The sequence below is a fragment of the Centruroides sculpturatus genome, unplaced genomic scaffold (genome assembly GCF_000671375.1).
Source record: "Centruroides sculpturatus isolate CEXI.00-Female unplaced genomic scaffold, Cexi_2.0 scaffold473, whole genome shotgun sequence".
In the NCBI taxonomy this organism is placed as follows: Eukaryota; Metazoa; Arthropoda; class Arachnida; order Scorpiones; family Buthidae; genus Centruroides; species Centruroides sculpturatus.
The window spans coordinates 160,209-178,714 of record NW_019384687.1 but is presented as its reverse complement, the minus strand read 5'-3'; the positions used below and the strand labels follow the sequence as shown (position 1 = coordinate 178,714).

General features: G+C 24.8%; 2 protein-coding genes across 2 annotated transcripts; both read right to left on the bottom strand.

Moving 5' to 3' along the window:
- Positions 1-54: 54 nt before the first annotated feature.
- LOC111627082 lies at positions 55-7,779 on the bottom strand. The gene is made up of 2 exons (XM_023370639.1): positions 6,791-7,779; positions 55-148 (listed from the first exon to the last, which is right to left on the bottom strand). Exons 1-2 carry the CDS (start codon positions 7,350-7,352, stop codon positions 132-134), a joined length of 579 nt encoding a protein of 192 aa, XP_023226407.1. The 5' UTR covers positions 7,353-7,779; the 3' UTR covers positions 55-131.
- A 1,710-nt stretch (positions 7,780-9,489) lies between these two features.
- LOC111627081 lies at positions 9,490-17,212 on the bottom strand. The gene is made up of 2 exons (XM_023370638.1): positions 16,224-17,212; positions 9,490-9,583 (listed from the first exon to the last, which is right to left on the bottom strand). Exons 1-2 carry the CDS (start codon positions 16,783-16,785, stop codon positions 9,567-9,569), a joined length of 579 nt encoding a protein of 192 aa, XP_023226406.1. The 5' UTR covers positions 16,786-17,212; the 3' UTR covers positions 9,490-9,566.
- Between the last annotated feature and the right edge of the window lie 1,294 nt (positions 17,213-18,506).

Here is an 18,506-nt window from a genome sequence, read left to right as displayed (position 1 = left end):
AAATGATAAAGAAAATAGAATTTCTATTTACAATTTTTATGTATAGAACAAGTAGCAGATCCTGTTGAAAAATGCAAGACACGTATCTGGCTAGCTTTGTTGTCGGTCAGTGCAACTCACTAGGCAACAACCTAAGGCGTTACAAATTCTAAAGAAAAACAGATAACAGTTACAAAGAGTTATAATAAGTATTCTTTATTAAGAAAGAAGTTTTTAAAATATAATAATAAATATTAAAATGTCCAAGTTACAGATTAGTATAAGATGAAAAATTGGTAAATAGAGACACATAGAGGCAGTTGGTGAAATCTGACTCCTAATCATTTGCCAAGATTATTGCATTTTCGTGTTATGAGTACTTATATCTAGTTACGAGACAGTAATCGAGATACTATATTTAGCTTATCGAAACCTACAAGAGGTAGACGTTTGTGGCTAGCGTACAGGACCGCTTTATTCTCGGCTCGGTGCTGCGTGTCGTCATTATTTCGGTTCTGTAAATCGAATTCGTGATTCTGTTTACAAACTGGAACGTTCTAATGTCATTTCTATCTACTCAATCCCAGATGCAGACAATAAAAAAAAAAATATTTTGTATCTTACTTACTTATTCCCATCTCAATTTCGATCATTGAAGTGTTAAACGTTGAATATTTTTATTATATTCATTATTCTAAAAATTCATGGAGGTAAACAATTAGTTACATATTACTCAAACTGTCTAGAAAAGAAAGCACCGTATTTAAAGTATTGTAATTACTAAATTAGTTAAATTTATATATACAACGTCTTTAAGATCAATTTCAAAATTTGTTCAGAGTATTAAATATTGAAATTAGATTATACAGGGTGGACCAAAAGTCAGTTAACTGCTGTAAAGACTAAATTGCTGTCTTATTCGAATACTTTATTATCTACTAACTTTGCAAAAATTGTTAAAGCGAGATCCTTCTTATTTAATGTACAAATTGTGTTTGGTATATTATCAAAAACTGGTGAATTTTTTTATAAAAACATGGTTACTTAACTATTGGGCTACACTGTACCGTAGAAGTTATAACTAAACATTCGAGAGTCTAATTTTTTGAGAACTAATTTACAAACTATAGTAAAATAATTTGTAGATTAGTCCATACTTATTATTGCTTCTATTAGATCTACTTTTTTATAAATAAGTTTACATATTTAGTTTTTTAATTTTCATATTATATATCAATGTATTTCTTTTTATATATTATATATTTTATTATTTATTTAATTAAAAAAAAAACAGAAAAAATTAATTTACAAAAATATTGCTCTTTTACTATCGATAAATAAAAATAAGTTCAATAATTATTATTTTATTGCCTTTCTAAGAATTAAAATTGCAAAAAATAAATGTTTATAAATTGTTTTAGTTTTCTAGAATAAAATTTCCAGTAACGAGTTGCTTAACTTTCTCGGAAACATTTGGTGGTGCCATCTGTTATTATACTTTATTTTAAAATGATTTTTATATTTTTAATTATTATAAAATGACAAAAAAGCTTAATTTTGAAGGTAGGGATGGGTTATTATAAAAAAAATTACAAATGCTAATAACGAGTAAAATCGTAATTAAGTCCGACCCTACTGGAGATACACACGACCTTTTATCTCCCACCCCCTCGACCTTTAATCACCAAAATTTAATAACATCAATCCCTCTATACACTCATTTTCCTGCAAAATTTCAGAAATTTTTGACCAAAAGCACCCGAGTTATTAAGCTTCAAAGAGAGTGAACAAAATCGTGCCTCCCCACACACATTAACATCCATACATACAGAAATTACCCCGAAATTTTTTCTATATATATACATATATAGCTATTCTGTATCTACTTATTATATTTACTTGAATTCTTCACCACGTTTAGTTAACAACTAGATAAAACACAATAGCTTCAATAAACTTTTTTGTTGTCATTCCAGATTACAACAATAAACATCAGTGGGAGCATTTATCGACACAAAAATTACCTGTAATTTGATTGCATCCGCAATATCGCAATCAAGTGTTTTTTTTTCTATTAATGATTAACAAGATAACGTGAATATTTAACACCACGTAACTACTATATTCCTCCTTACAGAGTTGAAATGCATACAAATAGGAAATTACGAAAATTCGATATTTTCCCAATTTAAAGATTTTCAAATTCTGTAGGGACTTTAAAGATATGCTATAGAATTTGAGCTATAAATAGAATCAGGTTTACTATAGCTTTGAGGGTCGTTTTCTCATTCAAAATGCTAAAAGCTTCTTCCTTTCATCCATGTCAAACAAGTATAGATTTATTCATAAAATTAAATTAACAAGTAACTTATTTATTACTTATTAAATCTGTATACAAGATGCTTTCTCGTATAAGTGCAAGATTTTATTAAGTTATATAAAATACAAATATCGAATATAGAATTTTTCTTGCTATCGATATTTGTATTTTATATAACTTAATAAAATCATTTCATATCTTGTAAAATATATTTGAAATTTTTGTGAAAGTACATATTTTAAAATCAAATCATCGATAATAAAATATAGAGTATTTGCTACAAATCTTACATATCATAAAATTCTTCTTATTCTTTACTCAATCAGTATGAATAAAATAAAATCACAAAACTAAATTTAAAAAGATTTATATCTGTGTAAATTTAAGATTTTTGTGATTTGTTTTAAATTAATTTAAGATTAAAATTAATATAATTAAATGCTTTTATTTAACTTGCTTTGTATCGTCCTCATATCTTGCAACTCAAATTTCATCCAATTCTAATTAAGATAGAAGCCTGAAACTTTGAGAACATACCTAAGTCAATGCATTTTAATGATATTTTAGGGAGTGGCCCACACCCATCATTCTCCCCATTCTTAAATCCGATAAACATAACCAAATATAGAATTTAATCATGTATGTGTGTGTGTGCATGAATGCACTATAGTAAGATAGTTCACTCTATCCCCACAATCAATTTCGACAAACACGACCAATAATTTTTTTTACTTCTTGAAAATATATTAAAATTATTTTAACATTAAATTTATTTTTTAAATGTTCGAATCATGAAAGAAAACTTGATTATATTCACAAGAATTACTAAAAAATTAAGAAGACAAAATTAAATAAATTGAAATATAAACTTAATTTAATATAAAACGAAGAGTGAAAATATTAATATTGATAGTTCTTTAAATATTGTTGAAAGATATATTTAAATAATAAAGAAATCCAAGTTTTATTAGTATATTATATTGTATTATGCCCTAAAATCTTTAATCTATCAACTAAAAAATTAATTTTAGGGTATTAAATAAATCATAATAAAAAACTTTTAAATTTTTAAATGCTTATTTTTTCTTATATAATAAATTGGCAGAATAAAATTATTTTATAAATTTTGTGTCAAACTAAATAAAATGATAAGAATAGATAAATAGAAAAAAAGCTTCTTGTAAATAGAATTCCTTTGATGTTGCCCGCTTCTTTGATTTATAAGTTCTAAACAACTTCTCGAGTTAAAAAATTTTAAAAGGTAAGCGCAAAATATCTAACATAAACATGGACATAATTCATATAAGATGGTCAGACTATACAAATCATAAATTTAAATATTTCTAAAGACGGGATTTTTTAAATGTTTTTGACAATAAAAAAAAAAGCAGAAAATAACAATAAAAATTGTAAATTTATTCATGATTTTGAATTTGAATAGTTTTTAATTCTTTTCTTTCTCTAATGTCTATATTAGTAATGGCAGACAAGAACAAAAATAACATCAAAAAACTATTTTAGGAACAACATATGGCCAAGAAAGAGAAAGGAATCGATTGCTATTATGAAATAAAATGTATAAAAACAAAATAATTCAATTCCGATTCCTTAAGCACGATTAAAAATTTATTTTTCCTTATTGTTTATTACTCATTTATTGAAATTCCAAAATTGAAACATGAAAATACTTTCTGGAAAATACCATTTCTATTTTCTAGAAATGGATATTAGAGAAGTACTTTATTTATTTTATTTTTCCCTGCCATCAAATCCCATAGGATCTTTCATCATTCTATGACAAAAATATTATGACATTGGTGAACTTCAGTTATATCTTCTCGATCAGCTTTTCCTTTCATCTTCAACGTATAAAGCTAAAAGGAACTTTATATTTCTCAATTTTATATATTTTTTTTATTTGCTGTTATTGAACTTTAATATGATATTTCGATAACATTTCATATTTCTTTTATAATTTTCAACAATTTTCTTTCTAGAAACTAAACTGAAATTTTATGTATTATATTTATTTACCAATTCTGAATCCAAAAATGTAGCGATTCCATTGATCGATACAAATTTTAGATTTATACAACTGAAGAAAATTTATATATATAGATACAGGTCTACATTTTCTATTGTTTTCATCAGAAATCCTTGAAAAATTTATCAAGAAATATGAAATATTTATATTATTTCTTAACAAATTTAATTGTTTTAAAATTCTAAATGAAATTCTTCTATCAAACAATATTTAATATCTTAAAATTTATAAAATTTACTAAAATCTATCATACGTTTATTAAATTTTTAAAGGATACAAAATAAAGAAAAATAAAAGAAATATTATATTTCATTTTTCTCATCAAGAAAAGTTATAGAATAAAATTTGATATTTATGAAATTTTATGCCAAAATTTTTCTATTAATTAATATTTTGTAAATCGATCATTTTATTCATTATTTGTTATTCAACTCTAGAGATAAATTAGTTTTTTAAAAAATAATTATATTATTATTCTCGAATTACTCAGCTTCTACACAGATTAAGTTTGAGAAAAGTGCATAAATTTCTTTTAAATTACTTTTTTCCTTCTCTTTTAAACTGCGAAAATTTGAAATTTTTTTCACATTTTTAATCGCTAAAAGCATATTTTAAAATAATCCTTAATTAATTTTTTGTCCATTTTTTAAATTTCTGATATTTATTTTGAGGTTTAATCTCCAAAATTAACGATTAGATTTTTTTTTTAAATATTTTTAAATTCCAAAAATGAAAACTGTTCGGTGTTTTATTATTATAAAAGTACATTTTTTTCTTTGAATTTTATATAAATAAAATCAGTCTCGAATTTCTTTAAAAATATGCCATTTTTACAATATTTAATAGCAAAAAATTCAAAAATAAAATATTACGTCAAAAACTTGAAGAGGATAAAAAATCAGTTTTTTTTTATTTTAAATTATTAAATTTTCTTTCGTATTTTTAATTTTCGAAACAAGCACTTACTTATTTCTAAATTTCTCAAAAGAAAACAAATTAACATATTTTTGGTCATTATATTAATTTTTATTCATTTATTACATGAATTTAGAAAGTAACAAATATATTTTAAGCATAAAAACATAAAAAGTGATGTTTATGTTAATAATTGTCTGCGTTAAATGTTATATATATATTTGAAAGTATTTATAAATGACATGGTTTATTATTATGTTATATATCCTATACAGCTACGTCAAAGGATCAAACGCTGTTTCTAAATAAAGAAGCGAAACGAAAACATTTTTATTCGCATTCACACGTGTGAAACAAGATAAATAACTATATTTATTAGAACATATGTGAAAAATAATAGATTAAAAGATATTGGAACGTAAAAAGAAAACACTAAATAACACATTTATCATCTATTTTATAATTACTTAAAATGTTTAATTGCAATTAAAAAAATGATTATAAAAGGTCTACACGATTAAAGAATAAAATTACATTATTATAAGAATTTATTTCGATATTTCTTTTTAATATTTGGAAAAGTTTGTTTTTTATAAATGTTTCTTTTGCGTTTTCGGGAATTTTCTTTTATGATAAACATTAAAAGAAGAAAAACAAATGCGTTGGTTTCCTGTACAAAAAATATTAATGAATTTTTTTTTACAAAAATATCGACAAAATATCGAAGTACTGTATATTTTTTAAATAAAAAATCAACTAAAACTCGCCTGAAAAATGAAGCTTTTCTTTTAGTATAAAATTTGCATTTTCACGATAACCAAAATCAAATTTCAATGAAAAAGAAAATTATTATGTTTTTTGCAGTTTAAAATATTTATTCTTGAAAAAGTGTGAAACAAATTTTTAAGAAGAAAGTTTTTATGTATAATAAATAATCTTCTTTATGAAAACACTTTTCTTAGATTGAATGAAATAGTTTTGTTCTCGACTGAAGTAATTTAATTAAATCTTTTAACAACTTTAGCATCTCTACATTCGTTGTCTTTATGAAATATTTCTCTTCCATTACTGCTGTATGTGCTTTAGAAATAAAGCAAGAATCGATATTTTAACTGTCAAACTTCTGTCAACTTCTCACGCTTCACATCTCTTTTCTACTATTTGCATTACAAGTTTGTCTTTTCGGCTTTGAACAAACTGAATCTTTTTAACAATTAGTAAGACTTTTTATAATATAAAAAGTTATAAATATGTTAATAAACTTATTAAATAATTTAAAAATTTGGTAAAAAGTATTTTTATAAAAACTATTTATAAAGGATAATATTCCTTTAATTATAAGCCGACTTAAATTACACTATTTAGCTAAAAATATGAACAAGTAAATGAAAAGTTCGTTGACTTTTTAGTAGAATATTACGGAAATTTCCAATTTGAAATTAAATAATTCATTAAAAAGTTTGAAATTTATTATATTTACACGATTTTTTGTTATAAACATAATTAATACGAAGAATCTGTGTAGTACTTACGCAGAGCATCGACGGCCGGAGACAATAATAATGTAATGGCAACTAGGAGGACGCTAGCTGTCAACAATGCCACACTTGTTAGAGTAATTGCCCAAACGGCTCTTCTTCTTCTTGCTTCTTTAGCTCCCTTGCCCGGTATCTCTTTTAGACCCAATTCTTGAGCAACGAGTTCGGCTACGGATGCTGGTTGACTGGAAGCAGTCCTACAACTCGATTCGGAACCTACTGACAATTCGGAAGAAGGCCGCGATCGACTTCTTCTCGAAGATTGCTTACATCTTTTAGGAATATGTAAAAGTTTTTCGTCCGGACATCTTTCGCTAATACTTCTTCTTATTCTTGGTCTTTCGCGTGATCTACTGGCTTCGATGGCGGATACTGACCTTCTTAATTTCTTACTATTTCTCCTCCCTTTCTCTCGGTCACTGTCTCTTCGATATAACCTTTTAGTTTCCAATCTTTTAACTAATGCCTCCTTTAACTCTTTATCGATCGTTTTCGGAGTAGAGCCTGGAGATATTGACGCTAAACTATTATGAACGGAGCATAGTTCGTCGCTCATTTTTGTTCACTTAGAATTAGTTGGGACTAATTCGACCCGTACCGGATGTTTTCTGGATCTTTTCCAAGTAAACTCTCTTGATCTGCCAGATTTTGTACATCTCCAGAAATGTTCTATTTATAGCAGGAGCTATGATTTGTCTCCTCCTCTTATGCTATACCTAGTGCACTTTTCGGTTATTTCTGCACTTTGCCAGGTATACTTAGAACACAAGTTAACAATACTTGTTGTTTATTGTCTGTGTGAGTAATGGCGCTACATGAAATTTCATTATGATCATTGGAAACAAATTACGCTGCGGGAAATGTTTGTCAAAATATACTGACGCGGCTGGATTTAAGAAAGTCGGTTTAAATAAATAAATCACTTATGCATTCATTTAAAAAAGTTCAAATAGTTGAATGAACAACTTATCTTTTTAAATAACCGCCTCCAAGTCTTTATAAAAATTTAAATTTAGAAACTAATTCAAATAAAACTTTCTTATNTTAATTACACAGTAAAATTATATAATTTATTTATTTTTCGAAGCGTTACTTATAAAATACGAATCAACACTTTCGATTTGGGTGTTGAAATGTTTAAAACAATAAATCAAATATATTTCTTGTAAAATGAAATATCCCAGTTGTGTTTTTAAATCTTAACATCTATAATTTTACTTTGTTGTAAGTTTATCTTCAATTTAATACATAATAAACTTTCATTTTTTAAATATAAAAGTGATGATGTAGCAATTTTTAAACACAAAGCCACTTTCATGTGATCAAAATTCTAATTAATCACGCATCCAAGCAAGGAAAAAAAACTTCTATATTTTAAATAATTTCTGCTTTACCATTGGAAGGTTATGATTAAATATTATCCAAGTTCTATAACTGAATAATTGCTACCTTTCAACCCGTTAATTGAAGCGAAAGATAATACGATTCTCTAATAACTATTCGGCTAAACAGACGTTTAATGGAGCGAAACACATTTTAAGTTCTCGTTAATTAACTATTTCAATAAAGTCTACGAAAAAAAAAAAAATAATAAAAAATTCATTTGTCTTATAAATTGCATCGGACTATTTTTAACATGAAAGGCAGAAGATTCTTTTAATGAGGTAAAAAAATAAGTTTAACGGATCGAACGTTCGGAACGATAACAACATTGGTTAAAGAACTTCACAGAGAATTAATGAGAACTTTATATAATGTATTTTTATTTAGAAAAAGAAAACTGTAAGACGTTAAGAAGTATGTCAATGTCAGAATTTAGTGAAAGAAAAAGTCAGAGATACGACAAAGAAGAAAATTGAGTCAGCACTTTCTCTCTAAACTCATTCATTCTAAAGAATATGCATTCTCGTGTCACAGTATCCAGAAGTTTTTTTAAACTAGAAAATACACATTTATACTTTTGTTATTTTTCTGAATATAAAAATAATCCAGGATAAAATTTACATTCTTGAAAAAAGTATGACTTCAACTTCTACATTAATAATTCTTACTGTATTTTTATCCATGAAAATTCGAGAAATTCTTATTTAAAAAATAAATAAATAAAATTCCTGAAATTTTATTTTTCACAATTTTGTGAATTTTCATTCTTGAAACCAGTAAAATATTATAAATATAAGAGAAAATATTTATATAATACTATTATCAAAAACTAAAGTTTTGACTTAAAATAAGAATAATTCGATTGGAAATCATTATTATAATCGAAGACCAATTTATGTACGAAATTTCGCCAATAAAAATAATTAGAATTGATTTTTTCGACAAAAAATTATAATAAAAATTTCATTTATTTAATCTTTGTTTTAGAAATTCCTTAAGTTTATAAGAATTTCATTTTAAAACAAACTGAAATGGAATTTATTTATTCGGATAACGAATATTAGCTTAACATTACTTTAATATTAATAATAGTGAATATCATCTTGACATTAAAAGAATGTACAATATAAATTTTAAATTAGTAATAAAGAAAGTATGTTTTCTTATGAGGAAAATGTAAGATATATATACATATATATATATTAAGCAGAAGAAAAATAGTTTTGAGTATGTCTCTAGACCAATAAGGAAAAAAAAAATGATAAAGAAAATAGAATTTCTATTTACAATTTTTATGTATAGAACAAGTAGCAGATCCTGTTGAAAAATGCAAGACACGTATCTGGCTAGCTTTGTTGTCGGTCAGTGCAACTCACTAGGCAACAACCTAAGGCGTTACAAATTCTAAAGAAAAACAGATAACAGTTACAAAGAGTTATAATAAGTATTCTTTATTAAGAAAGAAGTTTTTAAAATATAATAATAAATATTAAAATGTCCAAGTTACAGATTAGTATAAGATGAAAAATTGGTAAATAGAGACACATAGAGGCAGTTGGTGAAATCTGACTCCTAATCATTTGCCAAGATTATTGCATTTTCGTGTTATGAGTACTTATATCTAGTTACGAGACAGTAATCGAGATACTATATTTAGCTTATCGAAACCTACAAGAGGTAGACGTTTGTGGCTAGCGTACAGGACCGCTTTATTCTCGGCTCGGTGCTGCGTGTCGTCATTATTTCGGTTCTGTAAATCGAATTCGTGATTCTGTTTACAAACTGGAACGTTCTAATGTCATTTCTATCTACTCAATCCCAGATGCAGACAATAAAAAAAAAAATATTTTGTATCTTACTTACTTATTCCCATCTCAATTTCGATCATTGAAGTGTTAAACGTTGAATATTTTTATTATATTCATTATTCTAAAAATTCATGGAGGTAAACAATTAGTTACATATTACTCAAACTGCCTAGAAAAGAAAGCACCGTATTTAAAGTATTGTAATTACTAAATTAGTTAAATTTATATATACAACGTCTTTAAGATCAATTTCAAAATTTGTTCAGAGTATTAAATATTGAAATTATATTATACAGGGTGGACCAAAAGTCAGTTAACTGCTGTAAAGACTAAATTGCTGTCTTATTCGAATACTTTATTATCTACTAACTTTGCAAAAATTGTTAAAGCGAGATCCTTCTTATTTAATGTACAAATTGTGTTTGGTATATTATCAAAAACTGGTGAATTTTTTTATAAAAACATGGTTACTTAACTATTGGGCTACACTGTACCGTAGAAGTTATAACTAAACATTCGAGAGTCTAATTTTTTGAGAACTAATTTACAAACTATAGTAAAATAATTTGTAGATTAGTCCATACTTATTATTGCTTCTATTAGATCTACTTTTTTATAAATAAGTTTACATATTTAGTTTTTTAATTTTCATATTATATATCAATGTATTTCTTTTTATATATTATATATTTTATTATTTATTTAATTAAAAAAAAAACAGAAAAAATTAATTTACAAAAATATTGCTCTTTTACTATCGATAAATAAAAATAAGTTCAATAATTATTATTTTATTGCCTTTCTAAGAATTAAAATTGCAAAAAATAAATGTTTATAAATTGTTTTAGTTTTCTAGAATAAAATTTCCAGTAACGAGTTGCTTAACTTTCTCGGAAACATTTGGTGGTGCCATCTGTTATTATACTTTATTTTAAAATGATTTTTATATTTTTAATTATTATAAAATGACAAAAAAGCTTAATTTTGAAGGTAGGGATGGGTTATTATAAAAAAAATTACAAATGCTAATAACGAGTAAAATCGTAATTAAGTCCGACCCTACTGGAGATACACACGACCTTTTATCTCCCACCCCCTCGACCTTTAATCACCAAAATTTAATAACATCAATCCCTCTATACACTCATTTTCCTGCAAAATTTCAGAAATTTTTGACCAAAAGCACCCGAGTTATTAAGCTTCAAAGAGAGTGAACAAAATCGTGCCTCCCCACACACATTAACATCCATACATACAGAAATTACCCCGAAATTTTTTCTATATATATACATATATAGCTATTCTGTATCTACTTATTATATTTACTTGAATTCTTCACCACGTTTAGTTAACAACTAGATAAAACACAATAGCTTCAATAAACTTTTTTGTTGTCATTCCAGATTACAACAATAAACATCAGTGGGAGCATTTATCGACACAAAAATTACCTGTAATTTGATTGCATCCGCAATATCGCAATCAAGTGTTTTTTTTTCTATTAATGATTAACAAGATAACGTGAATATTTAACACCACGTAACTACTATATTCCTCCTTACAGAGTTGAAATGCATACAAATAGGAAATTACGAAAATTCGATATTTTCCCAATTTAAAGATTTTCAAATTCTGTAGGGACTTTAAAGATATGCTATAGAATTTGAGCTATAAATAGAATCAGGTTTACTATAGCTTTGAGGGTCGTTTTCTCATTCAAAATGCTAAAAGCTTCTTCCTTTCATCCATGTCAAACAAGTATAGATTTATTCATAAAATTAAATTAACAAGTAACTTATTTATTACTTATTAAATCTGTATACAAGATGCTTTCTCGTATAAGTGCAAGATTTTATTAAGTTATATAAAATACAAATATCGAATATAGAATTTTTCTTGCTATCGATATTTGTATTTTATATAACTTAATAAAATCATTTCATATCTTGTAAAATATATTTGAAATTTTTGTGAAAGTACATATTTTAAAATCAAATCATCGATAATAAAATATAGAGTATTTGCTACAAATCTTACATATCATAAAATTCTTCTTATTCTTTTCTCAATCAGTATGAATAAAATAAAATCACAAAACTAAATTTAAAAAGATTTATATCTGTGTAAATTTAAGATTTTTGTGATTTGTTTTAAATTAATTTAAGATTAAAATTAATATAATTAAATGCTTTTATTTAACTTGCTTTGTATCGTCCTCATATCTTGCAACTCAAATTTCATCCAATTCTAATTAAGATAGAAGCCTGAAACTTTGAGAACATACCTAAGTCAATGCATTTTAATGATATTTTAGGGAGTGGCCCACACCCATCATTCTCCCCATTCTTAAATCCGATAAACATAACCAAATATAGAATTTAATCATGTATGTGTGTGTGTGCATGAATGCACTATAGTAAGATAGTTCACTCTATCCCCACAATCAATTTCGACAAACACGACCAATAATTTTTTTTACTTCTTGAAAATATATTAAAATTATTTTAACATTAAATTTATTTTTTAAATGTTCGAATCATGAAAGAAAACTTGATTATATTCACAAGAATTACTAAAAAATTAAGAAGACAAAATTAAATAAATTGAAATATAAACTTAATTTAATATAAAACGAAGAGTGAAAATATTAATATCGATAGTTCTTTAAATATTGTTGAAAGATATATTTAAATAATAAAGACATCCAAGTTTTATTAGTATATTATATTGTATTATGCCCTAAAATCTTTAATCTATCAACTAAAAAATTAATTTTAGGGTATTAAATAAATCATAATAAAAAACTTTTAAATTTTTAAATGCTTATTTTTTCTTATATAATAAATTGGCAGAATAAAATTATTTTATAAATTTTGTGTCAAACTAAATAAAATGATAAGAATAGATAAATAGAAAAAAAGCTTCTTGTAAATAGAATTCCTTTGATGTTGCCCGCTTCTTTGATTTATAAGTTCTAAACAACTTCTCGAGTTAAAAAATTTTAAAAGGTAAGCGCAAAATATCTAACATAAACATGGACATAATTCATATAAGATGGTCAGACTATACAAATCATAAATTTAAATATTTCTAAAGACGGGATTTTTTAAATGTTTTTGACAATAAAAAAAAGCAGAAAATAACAATAAAAATTGTAAATTTATTCATGATTTTGAATTTGAATAGTTTTTAATTCTTTTCTTTCTCTAATGTCTATATTAGTAATGGCAGACAAGAACAAAAATAACATCAAAAAACTATTTTAGGAACAACATATGGCCAAGAAAGAGAAAGGAATCGATTGCTATTATGAAATAAAATGTATAAAAACAAAATAATTCAATTCCGATTCCTTAAGCACGATTAAAAATTTATTTTTCCTTATTGTTTATTACTCATTTATTGAAATTCCAAAATTGAAACATGAAAATACTTTCTGGAAAATACCATTTCTATTTTCTAGAAATGGATATTAGAGAAGTACTTTATTTATTTTATTTTTCCCTGCCATCAAATCCCATAGGATCTTTCATCATTCTATGACAAAAATATTATGACATTGGTGAACTTCAGTTATATCTTCTCGATCAGCTTTTCCTTTCATCTTCAACGTATAAAGCTAAAAGGAACTTTATATTTCTCAATTTTATATATTTTTTTTATTTGCTGTTATTGAACTTTAATATGATATTTCGATAACATTTCATATTTCTTTTATAATTTTCAACAATTTTATTTCTAGAAACTAAACTGAAATTTTATGTATTATATTTATTTACCAATTCTGAATCCAAAAATGTAGCGATTCCATTGATCGATACAAATTTTAGATTTATACAACTGAAGAAAATTTATATATATAGATACAGGTCTACATTTTCTATTGTTTTCATCAGAAATCCTTGAAAAATTTATCAAGAAATATGAAATATTTATATTATTTCTTAACAAATTTAATTGTTTTAAAATTCTAAATGAAATTCTTCTATCAAACAATATTTAATATCTTAAAATTTATAAAATTTACTGAAATCTATCATACGTTTATTAAATTTTTAAAGGATACAAAATAAAGAAAAATAAAAGAAATATTATATTTCATTTTTCTCATCAAGAAAAGTTATAGAATAAAATTTGATATTTATGAAATTTTATGCCAAAATTTTTCTATTAATTAATATTTTGTAAATCGATCATTTTATTCATTATTTGTTATTCAACTCTAGAGATAAATTAGTTTTTTAAAAAATAATTATATTATTATTCTCGAATTACTCAGCTTCTACACAGATTAAGTTTGAGAAAAGTGCATAAATTTCTTTTAAATTACTTTTTTCCTTCTCTTTTAAACTGCGAAAATTTGAAATTTTTTTCGCATTTTTAATCGCTAAAAGCATATTTTAAAATAATCCTTAATTAATTTTTTGTCCATTTTTTAAATTTCTGATATTTATTTTGAGGTTTAATCTCCAAAATTAACGATTAGATTTTTTTTTTTAATATTTTTAAATTCCAAAAATGAAAACTGTTCGGTGTTTTATTATTATAAAAGTACATTTTTTTCTTTGAATTTTATATAAATAAAATCAGTCTCGAATTTCTTTAAAAATATGCCATTTTTACAATATTTAATAGCAAAAAATTCAAAAATAAAATATTACGTCAAAAACTTGAAGAGGATAAAAAATCAGTTTTCTTTTTTTTTAAATTATTAAATTTTCTTTCGTATTTTTAATTTTCGAAACAAGCACTTACTTATCTCTAAATTTCTCAAAAGAAAACAAATTAACATATTTTTGGTCATTATATTAATTTTTATTCATTTATTACATGAATTTAGAAAGTAACAAATATATTTTAAGCATAAAAACATAAAAAGTGATGTTTATGTTAATAATTGTCTGCGTTAAATGTTATATATATATTTGAAAGTATTTATAAATGACATGGTTTATTATTATGTTATATATCCTATACAGCTACGTCAAAGGATCAAACGCTGTTTCTAAATAAAGAAGCGAAACGAAAACATTTTTATTCGCATTCACACGTGTGAAACAAGATAAATAACTATATTTATTAGAACATATGTGAAAAATAATAGATTAAAAGATATTGGAACGTAAAAAGAAAACACTAAATAACACATTTATCATCTATTTTATAATTACTTAAAATGTTTAATTGCAATTAAAAAAATGATTATAAAAGGTCTACACGATTAAAGAATAAAATTACATTATTATAAGAATTTATTTCGATATTTCTTTTTAATATTTGGAAAAGTTTGTTTTTTATAAATGTTTCTTTTGCGTTTTCGGGAATTTTCTTTTATGATAAACATTAAAAGAAGAAAAACAAATGCGTTGGTTTCCTGTACAAAAAATATTAATGAATTTTTTTTTACAAAAATATCGACAAAATATCGAAGTACTGTATATTTTTTAAATAAAAAATCAACTAAAACTCGCCTGAAAAATGAAGCTTTTCTTTTAGTATAAAATTTGCATTTTCACGATAACCAAAATCAAATTTCAATGAAAAAGAAAATTATTATGTTTTTTGCAGTTTAAAATATTTATTCTTGAAAAAGTGTGAAACAAATTTTTAAGAAGAAAGTTTTTATGTATAATAAATAATCTTCTTTATGAAAACACTTTTCTTAGATTGAATGAAATAGTTTTGTTCTCGACTGAAGTAATTTAATTAAATCTTTTAACAACTTTAGCATCTCTACATTCGTTGTCTTTATGAAATATTTCTCTTCCATTACTGCTGTATGTGCTTTAGAAATAAAGCAAGAATCGATATTTTAACTGTCAAACTTCTGTCAACTTCTCACGCTTCACATCTCTTTTCTACTATTTGCATTACAAGTTTGTCTTTTCGGCTTTGAACAAACTGAATCTTTTTAACAATTAGTAAGACTTTTTATAATGTAAAAAGTTATAAATATGTTAATAAACTTATTAAATAATTTAAAAATTTGGTAAAAAGTATTTTTATAAAAACTATTTATAAAGGATAATATTCCTTTAATTATAAGCCGACTTAAATTACACTATTTAGCTAAAAATATGAACAAGTAAATGAAAAGTTCGTTGACTTTTTAGTAGAATATTACGGAAATTTCCAGTTTGAAATTAAATAATTCATTAAAAAGTTTGAAATTTATTATATTTACACGATTTTTTGTTATAAACATAATTAATACGAAGAATCTGTGTAGTACTTACGCAGAGCATCGACGGCCGGAGACAATAATAATGTAATGGCAACTAGGAGGACGCTAGCTGTCAACAATGCCACACTTGTTAGAGTAATTGCCCAAACGGCTCTTCTTCTTCTTGCTTCTTTAGCTCCCTTGCCCGGTATCTCTTTTAGACCCAATTCTTGAGCAACGAGTTCGGCTACGGATGCTGGTTGACTGGAAGCAGTCCTACAACTCGATTCGGAACCTACTGACAATTCGGAAGAAGGCCGCGATCGACTTCTTCTCGAAGATTGCTTACATCTTTTAGGAATATGTAAAAGTTTTTCGTCCGGACATCTTTCGCTAATACTTCTTCTTATTCTTGGTCTTTCGCGTGATCTACTGGCTTCGATGGCGGATACTGACCTTCTTAATTTCTTACTATTTCTCCTCCCTTTCTCTCGGTCACTGTCTCTTCGATATAACCTTTTAGTTTCCAATCTTTTAACTAATGCCTCCTTTAACTCTTTATCGATCGTTTTCGGAGTAGAGCCTGGAGATATTGACGCTAAACTATTATGAACGGAGCATAGTTCGTCGCTCATTTTTGTTCACTTAGAATTAGTTGGGACTAATTCGACCCGTACCGGATGTTTTCTGGATCTTTTCCAAGTAAACTCTCTTGATCTGCCAGATTTTGTACATCTCCAGAAATGTTCTATTTATAGCAGGAGCTATGATTTGTCTCCTCCTCTTATGCTATACCTAGTGCACTTTTCGGTTATTTCTGCACTTTGCCAGGTATACTTAGAACACAAGTTAACAATACTTGTTGTTTATTGTCTGTGTGAGTAATGGCGCTACATGAAATTTCATTATGATCATTGGAAACAAATTACGCTGCGGGAAATGTTTGTCAAAATATACTGACGCGGCTGGATTTAAGAAAGTCGGTTTAAATAAATAAATCACTTATGCATTCATTTAAAAAAGTTCAAATAGTTGAATGAACAACTTATCTTTTTAAATAACCGCCTCCAAGTCTTTATAAAAATTTAAATTTAGAAACTAATTCAAATAAAACTTTCTTATTGAATCTCGCTTAATAAGTTTAAAATCTTTTTAAATTTGAAATAAAATTTTATTACAAGAATAAATTGGTCGTTTATTTAAAACAAATAATTAAACAATAGTCAATTTAATTAGAAACTTAATTTAAAATGTCAATTAGAATTAATTTTTTTAAATTAATTCCAATTAAAATGTTTTCTTTCTCTGGATTTCTCGTATTATAATAATTAATTGATATAATTAAATTTATATATTTAAATTAAAGAAGTATTTAAAAATAATCACTAACTCGAATTCAATTAACAAAAGTCTTGGAGTGACTAAATTTTTAGTGTTATTCTTCGCGCCATCTTGTGCATGGAAACTAAAATGATTTTGTTTTTTAAATATTTTTATGAATTTTTAAAGCCTTAAACTTTTTAATTCTTAAAAATAAATTAAATGATTTATTTTAAATTTTACATCATTTATTTATTTTAAAAAAAATATATCGAGAAATTTAATAATATAAACCTTATATAAAATACACACAAATGATTCAAATTATATTAATGATTATGAAAGAAAAAAATGTTGAAAATGCAAGAAAAAAGAAGGAAAATGATAGAACATAATGGATTAAGTGCGAAAATGGTTAAGAAACATAAAGGAGAATGTAAAAATAAACAAAAATGTAATGGATGAGGTTGCGAAAAATGATCAAAATGTAATAATTTAGACACGATAATGATTCAAATAGCGAATAAATAAGAAAATAATCAATTATATAACGAATGAAATAAAAATAAATAATTTGAATAATGATTTTTTAAATATATAACATAAAAATTAATGAAAATAAACATAGATGATGCGTCAGAACAATGTTTGAAGCTCTCTACAGCATTTCAAACATTGTTCTAATGCATCCTGTACACAATATATAATAAAATATAAAACTACAGAGTTAAGTCGAAATATAGTAATATAAATAATGAAATATAAAATAATTTCAATATCTTAATAATAAATAAATGAATAGTATATATATAATTAAAACTATTTTCTTCTTCTTCTTCCATTAGCTTATCCCATACAGAAATAGGATAAACTAATGGAAGAGGAAGAAGAAAATAGTTTTAACTAAACTTATAATAATTATTATTATTATATAGGTTCAGTTAAAAGTATTTTTCCCCTCCTCTATGTAATACATTTAAAAATTTAAATAAATTTAACTGAAAAGTTTTCAAAATTGTATATATGATATCAATGT